At 33.1% G+C, this 13406-nt stretch overlaps 1 protein-coding gene across 16 annotated transcripts in view; it reads left to right on the plus strand.

Moving 5' to 3' along the window:
- The window catches only part of NOL4 (nucleolar protein 4), a 384554-nt gene that overhangs the window by 282014 nt on the left and 89134 nt on the right, over positions 1-13406 (plus strand). For all 16 annotated transcript variants that reach the window (XM_058438499.1, XM_058438485.1, XM_058438486.1 and 13 more), the window contains one exon: positions 8735-8848. In XM_058438499.1, coding sequence (XP_058294482.1) covers positions 8735-8848 — 114 coding nt within the window. The remainder of the gene's footprint in view (positions 1-8734; positions 8849-13406) is intronic.

Genomic DNA, 13406 nt, shown 5'->3' on the forward strand with positions numbered 1-13406 from the left:
GGTGTGAATGTCCACCCAAGTTCAGGATACATGCATTTTAGTTTGTAACTAGATTGGCATATAAACTGAGAAATGTATATAAAGCTGGGTCCAAGAAAGGCTCATTCTCTATTTTCCTCTCTATGAAAGAGGAATTAAGAAATATCCTAATACAACTTTCAGGAATAAAAATTACAGACATTATAAGCATTGAAATTAAAACCTTACTAAATGGGTTGAGTGGAATATAATATTCAGCCAAGGAGAAAGTAAACTGGAACACAGAAGTATGCAAGTTACCCACAGGAAGAAAAGAGAAGTTAAATACGAAAAAGAAATTAAGATGAAAAAGAGAATGCTAAAGATAGATTTAACAGGCATTCCAGGAGAAATTACAATAAAGAGGCAAATTGAAAAAGATAATGATGAAGAATTTTTCAGAATTGATTGGACCTCAATCCTAATAACAGATAAGTAGATTAGTCCTAAACAGTATACATTAAAAAAAGAAAAACTCATACCTAGGGATATTATAGTAAAACCACAGAAGAGCAAATAAGTTCTTAAATGTACCAGAAAGAAACAACACATTATCTACAACTGAAAACCAGCCTGAACAATTTCTTCAAAGTACTAAGAAAAAAAGTCTTCAAGAGAAACTACTTTTAATTCACAAATCAATGCCCAGCTCAGCTCTACTTTCAGAGTGAGGAGGAAAGAAATACTTCAGATAATTTCTGAGGCTACCACTCATACATCCTGACTGATTCCAGAGGAATGCTTCTATAATCTAAGAAGAAGGAAACTGAATCCAAAAGGAAATAATAAAAAATTAGCAGCATTGGTGAGTGTCTGAAGAAAAACACCTGGATTTGATAGTCAGTGAGCCTTGGTTCTTGTCTGTGCTTTTCCAGTTGCTACTCGTTGATTTTCTATCTCCGAGCTTTGGTCTCACCCTGGAAAAGAAAAATGGAAATAATAGCTCTTATCCTAAAAATGAAAATGAAAAGCACTTGAAATAACAAATGTAAAAACTCCTAGGACAGTACCTGGTACACCTAGTATGGTACCTGGTGTGTGTGAGAAACATGATAAAATGCAATTTAATCTGAAATTGAATTTCACAGTTCCCTTTCCTGGGAAACCTGCACTGTTTCAGTCTGTTGAGCTACTTGAAGGACTAAATCAATTAGGTCTTTGTCTATTTAATCCTCACTGCTAGCTAACAGCAGCCTCAAATCTCTCTTTCTTCTGTGTGCAAATTGTACTTTGTGGTACATCTTTTGTAGTTTTATTTTATCCTGTCTTATATTACTGTTATCCATATATGGGCCTTAGCTCTTCAAGAATAAATTATGTTCCTTGAGTACTATGCTTCTTAACTTGTTCATCTCTGTATCACCCACAATGTCTTATATAATACAAGTAGCTGCTCATGAAAGTTGCTCAATTCATGTTGAATTCAACTGAATTAAAATGGCTGAATGAAAGATTGAGTGACTGGATGGATATTTACTAATGTGCTTCTTTGTGGTAGAAATTAGTTGAGAGATAATTTTTATTGTGTGACATGAGTTTCATAGTATCTTGCAATTTGTATTTTAATTTTAAAAACTACTACTAACTGAAAATGTAGCCTAATATATTTTAAATGTTTAGTGAGTTTTTTTCACAAAAGAAAAGTTATATAACATTTAATTTTAACTCTTTTTAAACTATTAAAGTGTTAAAAAATTTACACTTGATCTTAACCAAAAGGCCAAGAATTGATACATTAAAAAAATTTAAATCTATTTAGCAATTAGTGGGAATAGGTAGTGATATTAATTATATGAATGGAATTGGTATACACTTTTAGTTTCACAAATAAATAATTAGGAAAACTACATCATAATGTACAATAATTGTAAGTTTATATAACACTCAACTTTCAGAATATATACAGTGTATATAGTATATACAAAATATATTTTATATATTTAACATAAAGGATCATGTAGTTAAAATTAAAGCATGTTATTTCAGTTGTTAATTTAGTTGATACTGTGTCTTGACTAGAGGCGTTGTCAGCTGATACTAACTAAACTGTGTTTCTAAGTCTTCAACTAGAAGACTTATTAATTCCCCATGTATTCATAAAAGATCATTATTAATGACCAATAATATTCTAAAAATAAGGCCAAAACATAGATCATTAATTCATAAGTGAAATATTTCTAATCAAAGCCTAGACAAAGGTTAACTAGCTTATATTCCACTTCTGTTAAAACACACTTTCAAACTCCTTTTAGTCAAGATAATTTTCTCAAACAACTAGGAAGTTCAAGAATTCACACATAGTGGATCCATGGGCTCCAATTTCAGGGGTTTGCTGCTCTCCTTTTTCTTAATTATGCTTCTCTTGTGTATTGATTTACATCTTAGGTAACTTCTTGCTACCTGTTTGGAAATGTTGCCACCAGCAGTTCCAGGCCTCCATTCTTAAAACTCACAACCCAAGAGCAATCCTCCAACTCCAGGTCTCAGTTCCCAGGAAGGAACTTTGCTTGGCCCTATTTGGATTATATGTCCACCTTCTTGGATCAGTCATTGGAAACAAAGTATTGAGTTCCCATGATTGCCCAGGACAAACTCAGGTGGCCAGGGTTAATTGAGGAAGGAACTTTATTACTTCCGTCAAAACCATGTGGAATGAAATAAGGACAGTTGAACTACTATTTTAGTTTGCATTCACCAGTTTGTCTGAAATCTTGGATTATCTATAGTTTGGAATTCAGAACTTTTCAATTTTGGGACATGATAGAGTGCATACTAGGTTTGTTGCATAACACCCATAGTGGGGCCTAGAAAAACATCACAAATAAAAATATATCAGTATTTCGCAGCAAAACATATGCATATTCACAGAAATTAGGAAAAAGTAAAACCTTAGCTATTTATTTATGTTTTTTTCTGCCAGCTGAGTTTATCCCAAGTTTTTGAAAAATCTTACAAGTTTATACAATATTAGAGCTTCAGAATTGCTCACAAAAGGTTGTGAGTCTACTAAACACACTCTTAATAATGCACTTCCATGTATATTATAGTTATAACCTATGTTCTAGGCATTGTACCAACTTGTCAAGTAAACTCTATGAGGGCAGAGACCATATTGATATCTTCAAATCTCTAAACTTGGCACAGTTCCTATCATATAAAAAAGTGCTTATAAAATATGCTAGTGACTTTATGCACATTTCTCATGGACTTCTAAAAACTACTCCATAATGTGGAGATTATTTTCCTTATTTATAATTTTCTGACTGAATCTCATTTTTGTCATTTTTAAGAATAAAAGTAATAATACCTAGCAGGATGACTGAGACTCAGATTAAATTGCAAAAATGGTCACAGAGCAAGTAGCTGGTTATAGAATAATATTCAGTTCAGTATGACTTAGTTGCAGATTATCTCTATTCCACTGATGTATAAGAATGAAACCACCTGCTTAATAGAAGGAATCTCTTAGAACATGAAACTTTGTATATGTATATAACCTAGACAATTATGCCTTTAGGTAGAGATATGCCACTTGGGGGAGAGATCATCCAAATTACAGAATTCTTAATAATGTGTTTTATAAAGTAACAAGATTAGGAGGAATAATCTTAATTCATCACACTACCTAAACTCTGACTACTGAGTTATTTAATTATCTTCAAAGCACTCATTCTACTTACAACCTTGGGTAGATGTCACAGTTGCTCCCAATCTGGCCTTAACTAATACTTGATTAAGCTTCACATTAACTGTGGAGTCTGGAGAGCATCACCACATTAACCCATGACCATAACCTAATATTCTTGAATTTCTTTGTACTTTTTTGTAATTGCAAAAATCCTGTGGCATCCTAAATGTACAGCTGAAGTTCAGAGGACTCTAAAGTTATTTCATGTATAGTTTTAAGACCCACAAAAATGCAATAGTTTGTTGGTGTGACAGTACATTTTATGAACATATATAAGAAAAGACACATTTACATCATGCCAACAGCAATTACATCTTAAGTCCCCAATTAAAATGTGACTTTTTAAACTCCAAAAGCTCCATGTGATGGTTTAGCCATCTGTTTAATGACACAACTGCCACTGATTTGAGCAGTGATAATTATTACAATAAGAACAGTGCTGGAGAAAGATCAACTCAGATCCCAGGTAGAATGTCAGTTAATTATGAAGAGATAATTAATGAGGGTAGGTACCGTTATCTTATATACAGAGAAATAAATATGTAATAAATATTCCCAATCCAGGTATAGATCATGTGAAGTGTATAATTAAATCCATTGTAAACTAATATTTTAAATATTCTACGATATAGATAGATAAAGAGAGAGATAGATATCAAATAGTATATGTATTTACTGAGCTATCTTCAGCCAGAGGAGGTGTTATTTTCATAAGTTATCTATTGAATTCATTGCATTTGGTTTTTGCATCAAAATATTCCTATCTCCAATTATTACATGGAAGCTTTGTGTTTTATGGCCACTCTTACAAATGTTAAGAGGGAATTTTCAGCCTTATTCCTGATGAAATCTATGACCATATTCCCTAACACACTCTGCTAATTATGTTTTAGAAAGATCATACTGTGGTGACATTAGAATAAGCCCTCAACTGTCAAATGTAATGATGGAAAGGAGAGTTCAGAAGGAGATGATTCTCAGAGCACGTACTAAACACTAGTTTTAAGTTTCTCTGTAATATTACTTTTATAATGAGAAAAATTGATTAATTTCCTTCTCACTATCTTGATATTAGTACTTTTGAGTTGTTAAGTGGATAGAAGCCAAATTATAGAGAAATTTTTTTAAACTTTCGTCTTTACTATCTTATAAACAAATGCTGCACACTTGAGCCCTGTGTGTATTGGGGAGTATTGACATTTATTATTGGCTCATTAATATTAGAAGCAAAGAGATTTTTAGCATGATTACCTCACAGGAGGGAAAGAACTTTTCTGCCTGGCTCCTGTATTCTCATTTTGGGCATGAAATTAAGCTTTATTATGGTTCATGTATAGTAATTTATTGACACTTCTGGCTGTATAAACTTTAAAATCTTATGAATTCAGATTCCATCAGTTAAGAATTTGTGGCATAACTTAGCTAAGTTACATTTTTGTCTTTGTGCTTTTAATGAAGATCGTAAATTTCATAATTTATAGAATTTATAGGAAAATATATTAAAGGACTTCAACCATTTAAGTGAAGGAGCTAGGGAGATCCTGATATGTTCTTTGCTAAATGCAATGTCTGGTTAGCTGTGATTGAATTTCCTCACAGGAATGTGTAGTATTGAAGAATTCTAGATTTATTTAAACTCACTGGGGACTTTGTTGTAAAATGTGAATAATAGTTTACTAGGGATTATAACTCCCAATTCACCATCAGACTTGAATTTGAATTCAGGTATTTCCACATACATCACTGCATAATTGTGAGCAAGTTGCATAATCTCTCAGAACTTCAATGTAGGTTATCTAAAATATGAGTAATATAAGTACTTTTCTCAAAGATTGTTAAGGAGATTAAATTTGATAATAAATCTAAGCTTTTGGTATTAATACCTGAATGTCCTAAGCACTCAAAAAGAGTCAGATATTATTAACATTTATCTAAAAATTAAATTAGGATGGTACTGGATTTCTGTTTGGAGGTACACATTGAGATATAGTACATTCTCTGCAAAAATACATTTCAAATATAATTTTTAGATTGTAATACAGATTTTATGATTTATTCTGCCTTTTTCTCCAATGAACTTGTTAATGATGATTATAATACATTCATGTAAATGTCTACCTTTGTTCTGCTTATTTTTTTAGTTGAAAACAATGGTTTGTATGTATGGATTTTTTAAAGAATTTTTTGTTTTATTAATGACAAAGTATGTAAAAGTCCCAAATATACAACAGAATTTAGGAAAGTGAGAGTTGAAAATTGGGAGACACGAAACCTGAGTTCTGGATCTAGTTCAATTTGTCCTTTTGCAATTACTTAATCTACCTAGGTTTCAGTTCTTCAAAGTTGAGAGAAGAAACTTGTACTGGATGACTTCTATGGCCATTGAGAGTTGTCAACTTATGATCCTACAATAAACTCAGTACAAATCTGTTTTCAAAATTATACTATTTATCTATGGGAAGTATTGAATCATGCATCTTTGATTCTACTTATTTTTTCCACTCAATAGGATAGTGTACATGGTTGCTTTATCTTGAAGTTGATTTTTAAATATTAGGTTATCACATGACCTTAAAATATATCTAGTTCTAATTAGCCACGATATTACTCTAGTTTATGAGAAGACTAATTTCACACATCTAGGGAAGATCCAACTCTCCCTTTCATCTTTTCTGAAAAGGAAATTGCATAAATTATTATGCATAACAACTTTTACTGCTTTAGTAGAAGTTGAGTAGTAAAAGTTGTTTTTAAAAATTAATAAGAATTTGAAAGAAAATGCTATGAAATAATTTTAATTGAAGGGATATTTTACTTATATTCTCCATGTTAAACGAACTTTTATGTATTTAAGTTGTGTGCCTATTGATACAATGTAATCATTTAGTAAAATTCTATAGTTTTATATATTCCTAATTTTTAACGGTGATAGCTGAAAAAAAGAGAGAAAAATCGAGGTAATGAAGAACTGAAATATGTCTCTCTGAATCCCATGTGGCTCTCAATAATTGGATTAAGAAAAGGATGGTTGCTGACATTTTATTTAGATTCTCTTAATTTCATCCCTGGAAACAAAAGATCTAATAATGTAGTTTATAAAGATATAAACTCTCACTCCTATTTGAATAATGCTAACTACAATCAAATAATTTGTTTTATTTTTTGATAATGTAATGTTCTTATTCCCATTTTTCCTATAACACCTTTGCCTCAAAAATTAGCTCAATCAAGAAAGATATCAATGAGTATCTAATTCCCATGTACTTGGACTACATTTTTGAGCCAGGCAGTGACCATCGGTTCATGAGACTGATTTTATAGCTTAATTTATTTGGCTTTGGACTACAATATTTTATTTATACTTAGTGAAGTAGAGAATGAAATGAAGAAGCAATATGAGTTTTGAAATTATGGTTGCATCGTTATGGCAATTTATTTTAGGTTTGCCTCATTTGACCCTCTTTTCTATTACAAATGCACAGTCCTGGCTTTCTAATTTCCTTCTCAAAATGCTTATATTGCATTTTTTTCCTGCCACCAGTGGACCTCTTTTCTTCTTTTTTGCAAAAATGACATTCCAAATATCCAACTGCTTTATTGTCAAAGTTGTGTAACCATCATTTGAGGTGTCCCATGGGGTTAGCAGAGGAGTATGTACCTTATACCTTTCCTACCTTTTGCCTCCAGAGGCTGCTTTCGAGGGGGAGTAGTGAGGAAGTCTGCTAAGGCAGCTGCAGAAATTGCTTCCTAGTTCACCCAAGGTCAGAGCCTGGTCTCTGTCTACACTGTACAAATTTAACTATGGAGTGTCTGTTAAAACGGTGTGGTCTGAATTCAGCTGTTCTAGAATATTATTTGAGATGTAAGCCCTGTGTTCAATTTGCTGAGGCACACTCTACATGCCAGAGTTGGTAAAATGAGTCATGTATAAAAAAGGCATGTTTCAATTCCTTTAGAAAAAAATTCAAAAGGTCTCAATTAGTTCAGACTTCTAATAAATAGCATTCACACATATTTTCGTTTGAGGCTTTGAAAACCCTAAGGTGTCATATACTATATATGCTATATTCCCAAAAGATACATTTATTTCATAATTTCACATTATTTTACTACCTCATTTGGATTAATTTTGTTATTTCTCATCTATCATTTGCTTATTTTAATTTAAAAAACTGTTCTATATTATTAAGTATTTCATCTTTCAGTTGGATGACTTTGCATTAATTATGGAAAAAAGGATGAAAATCATAATTTTTGTTATGGTTATCACAAATGATATTGAGAGCTGCAAACAATTTACAGTTAATCATGAGCTTAGTTGGAGAATTAATTCTTTCTATGTGGGCTACATAGAAGATGGATTTCAACACGTACCTATAAAATATCAGCTCATGTTTTATAAGTAAGACAAAACAGGCATGTACACATAGGCAAACATATCTCACATCTAAAGCACTAAACCTTTAATATATGAAGATCATTGTAGGACTGACTTTTTAGTTTTTAATTATTTATATTTGAAAGCATTTTAATCACATCAATTGGGTCACAATTTAGAGTGTAAATATTCATAATATTTCATATTAAGATTGTTTGACATGGTCTGAGTGTCTGTTAGGTTTTTTAAACTCTGTTTTAGCCCTGTCACTTGTTTTTGTTTTGTTTTTTCTTTGTGCATGTCATATGTTGTAGTAGAATTAAAGACCTTGTTTTATTTGCAAAATCCAGTCAGCAATTTTGCCACTGCCTGTTCAAACTCCAGCTTCATGGCCCAGGCTAGATACTTGTGACAACGGATCTATGGGAATGAATGATGGATCTGTGTAGCAACGATAGCTTTAACCTCTAACTAGCTTTCGTTTTTCATCTTTACAATTTCCATTTCCTCTTTCTATTGAAACAAGTTCAGTTGAAATAAATGGATACTCCTGCACGTGTTGATGATCCTGAGAGCTCTTCTGAGAATAGCATTGGCCTGTTAATGATACTGTTAATAATTTTTTTCATACTTTTCTCTTTTTTTTTTAGTCTCGACCTATTCCTTCCCACCTTACTTCAGCAGTTGCAGAGAGTATCTTGGCTTCAGCTTGTGAGAGTGAGAGTAGAAATGCCGCCAAGAGGATGCGTCTGGAGAGACAGCAGGTACTGAGGCATCTTGAAGTCTGGTGAACACCAGCTATAGCAAATGCAATTCATTTAATTTGATTTATGTTGAAGAGTAAAAGCTCTTGAATGGATTTAAAGTACACAGAGATACAGTTTTTGTGTCCTTATGATATGAATATAAACTTGAAAATATGTGTTCATGTGATCAATGAAGGTCAAAGAACAAAATGTTTCTGTGGTGAAAATGAACAATAGCAAAACTAACGAGTTATAATTTTGTTTAGTATCCAATTTAAAGGTCAATTACTTATTAAGAGGTTCTAGCTGATCATTTCCAACACCTTTGTAAATTTACCTCATGACTTATGAGAGTGACCTGATCATGTTCATTTCGAATGAAGTGAACCAACCTCTCCTTAATTTCCTCTGGTCTACTACCGCATGCCAATACATGATGCTGAGGGTGGTGACAGTACAACACAACTTTGAAAGACTAGAAAGTCACAAAATGAGGATATACATAATGAAAACTCATGTCTTAGACTTCATCTCTCATTATTTAGTCATTTATTGTATGCCAATTGCATGTCATGTTTCAATATCTTTTTTCTAAGGCATCTGTGTGTTGGAGATGTTTATATTTTTTGTGCTTTGCTCACTGGTGTTTCCCTCAGTCTTTCCCTTGGGTTATCTGTATATTTCTGTTTCTCCTTCTTATCCCAGAAATATCTTTCTCTTTTTTCTGTGTACCCCCTTTCTCAAGTATCCATAGTAAAAATCTAAATTATCACATAATATACTAAATATTCTGCATAAAACTTTGCCGCATTTTCACTTGTAAATTATTTTTACAACAAATGAATTATATGCTTTATATTGCTAATTGAGGATGAGATGAGTCAAGACTAAAGTAAGTTAGTTCAATTTTGATTCTACAGTGAGCCAGTGGACTTCAAGGACAAAAGCAAAAATGTTTTTTCATTTCAGGCTTAGAATACTTTAACATGTTTCGGAATTACATCAGCATTGATTTGATGTGTTTATTATTAAAATGTCATGTGCTAAGAATTCTAAATGCCACAAAAGATGAAGCCTTCAGTTAAATGAAAAATACAGTATTAGTCTCAGATAAAACCATGTGAAAATGTCAGTTTAGAATGTGCTAATCGTGCCACCAGTGTTGATTCACATATATGTGCCCTCTGTTAAGAGTTTTATCATTGTTATATCTATAAAATGTATCTTATACAATGAGTTATAACACTATGTATAATACCATCTGGCATAGTGATTAGGGGAGCACATTCTGGAACTAAATAGACCTGGTTTTGAATCTCATCTCTACGTTTTCTAATTGTGCAAACTTCAGCAAGCTATTCCAGTTCTGTGTGCTTTGGTTACTCCATATGAAAGACAGCAATAGTAACAGTACTCATCCTGTGGAGTCGTCATGAGAACTTTAAATGACAGATTCATGTTATATACTTAGCATTTTGCCTGGTGCATAGTAAGCATCAATAAATTCAGTCTAGAAAAGACTGATGCTAGCTGTTTTGTCATTGTATTGATATCAGTTAACTAGAAACAAGCATTAATAACACTACCTCAGATATTGAAGTTTCAAAGTCAAAGTCCATTTGAGAACAGATGCTAGTTCTAGAAATTGAGATTGTAGAATTCTGGGATTGAAAGGGCTCTCCTGGTTGTTGTCTAGCTATATATCCCACCTAACATACGTTCTAGAATATCCCTATATAGTTTTAATCATATGTGGAGTTGTTATAAAAATTAAATGACTTATTCATATTATATACTACCTGTAATATCACTCTACAATATTCCCCAAAGCTGGTCATCAACTGATATTTGATCCAGTCACTTAAATACTGTTGGCCTAATCTGTAAAATAGGACATACAGATATCAGATTCATAAAGCTATTGTGAGGATTTTATAAGTCAATTCGTATGAAAGCATTATGTATTTCATAAGTTTATATGTTGTTAAAGATATATTTGTTATTTGCTTTAGTATCTCAAATCTCATGCTGGTACTAAAGATCTGCTATTTACTAACACTTTCCTACTGTCAGAGATTTATCATTGTTTTTGAAGGTCTTTACATTGAGCTCAAATTTACTTCATAGACTTTCTACCCACTGAAGAAAAACTTTTAAAAATAATTAAAAATGGGACTTCTTACACCTGCCCCAGGAGTAGGGACTAGAATGAATGAGGACCAGTGGTCCTTGGTCCTACTCTCCATACTCTCTCCTTTTTCTATGTCCTCATATATTTATTGCAAGGCTCTGTTTCTAGGAATGGAGGATACCCAATAATATCTCCACATAAAAAAATACTGTTTTATTTTTTTTCCTGTTTTTTTTTTTTTTTTTTTTACTTTAAGTTCTGGGATACATGTGCAGAACACGCAGGTTACATAGGTATACATTTGCCATGGTGGTTTGCTGCACCCATCAACCCATCATCTACATTAGGTATTTATCCTAATGCTATCCCTCCCCTAGCCCCCTACTCCCTGACAGGCCCTGGTGTGTGATGTTCCCTCCCTTTGTCCATGTGTTATCATTGTTCAACTCTCACTTATGAGTGAGAACATGCGTGTTTGGTTTTCTGTTCTTGTGTTAGTTGTCTGAGAATGATGGTTTCCAGTTTCATCCATGTCCCTGCAAAGGACATGAACTCATCCTTTTATATGGCTGCATAGTATTCTATGGTGTATATGTGCCACATTTTCTTTATCCAGTCTATAATTGATGGGCATTTGTTGGCTCCAAGTCTTTGCTATTGTGAATAGTGCTGCAATAAACATACATGTGCATGTGTCTTTATAGCAGAATGATTTATAATCCTTTGAGTATATACCCAATAATGGGATTGCTGGTTCAAATGGTATTTCTTGTTCTAGATCCTTGAGGAATCACCACACTGTCTTCCACAATGTTCAAACTAATTTACACTTCCACCAACAGTGTGAAAGCATTCCTATTCCTCCACATCCTCTCCAGCATCCATTGTTTCCTGACTTCTTAATCATCACCATTCTAACTGGCATGAGATGATATCTCATTGTGGTTTTGATTTGCATTTATCTAATGATCAGTGATGATGAGCTTTTTTTCATATGTTCGTTGGCTGCATAAATGTCTTCTTTTGAGAAGTGTCTGTTCATATCCTTCTGAATGGGCAAAAACTGGAAGCATTCCTTTTGAAAACCAGCACAAGACAAGGATGCCCTCTCTTACCACTCCTATTCAACACAGTATTGGAAGTTCTGGCCAGGGCAATCAGGCAAGAGAAAGAAAGAAACGGTATTTAAATAGGAAGAGAGGAAGTCAAATTGTCTCTTTGCAGATGACATGATTGTATATTTAGAAAATCCCATTGTCTCAGCCCAAAATCTCCTTAAGCTGTTAAGCAACTTCAGCAAAGTCTCAGGATATAAAATCAATGTGCAAAAAATCACAAGCATTCCTATAAACCAATAACAGACGAACATATCCAAATCATGAGCGAACTCCCATTCACAATTTCTATAAATACAATAAAATACCTAGGAATACAACTTACAAGGGATGTGAAGGACCTCTTCAAGGAGAACTACAAACCACTGCTCAAGGAAATAAGAGAGGACACAAAAAAATGGAAAAAACATTCCATGCTCATGGATCAGAAGAATCAATATTATGAAAATGGCCATACTGCCCAAAGTAATTTATAGATTCATTGTTATCCCCATCAAGCTACCATTGACTTTCTTCACAGAATTAGAGAAAGCTATGTTAAATTTCATATGGAACCAAAAAAGAGCCCATATAGCTAAGACAATCCTAAGCAAAAAGGACAAAGCTAGAGACATCACACTACCTGACTTCAAACTATACTACAAGGCTACAGTAACCAAAACAGCATGGTACTGGTACCAAAACAGATGTATAGACCACTGGAACAGAGCAGAGGCCTCAGAAATAACACCACACATATACAACCATCTCATCTTTGATAAACCTGACAACAACAAACAATGAGGAAAGGATTCCCTATTTAATAAATGGTGCTGGGAAAACTGGATAGCCATATGCAGAAAGCTGAAACTGGACTCTTTCCTTACACCTTATACAAAAATTAGCTCAGGATGGATTACAGACTTAAACGTAAGACCTAAAACCATAAAAACCCTAGAAGAAAATCTAGGCGATACCATTCAGGACATAGGCATGGGAAAAGAGTTCATGACTAAAACACCAAAAGCAATGGCAACAAAAGCCAAAATAGACAAATGGCATCTAATTAAACTAAAGAGCTTCTGCACAGCAAAAGAAACTATCATCAGAGTGAACAGGCAACCTACAGAATGGGAGAACATTTTTGCAATCTATCCATCTGACAAAGGGCTAATATCCAGAATCTACAAGGAACTTAAACAAATTTATAAGAAAAAACAACCCCATGAAAAAGTGGGCAAAGGATATGAACAGACATTTCTCAAAAGAAGACATTTGTGCAGCCAAGAAACATATGAAAAAAAGCTCATTGTCACTGCTTATTAGAGAAATGCAAATCAAAACCACAATG

The sequence above is a fragment of the Hylobates moloch genome, unplaced genomic scaffold (assembly GCF_009828535.3).
Source record: "Hylobates moloch isolate HMO894 unplaced genomic scaffold, HMol_V3 SCAFFOLD_5, whole genome shotgun sequence".
In the NCBI taxonomy this organism is placed as follows: domain Eukaryota; kingdom Metazoa; phylum Chordata; class Mammalia; order Primates; family Hylobatidae; genus Hylobates; species Hylobates moloch.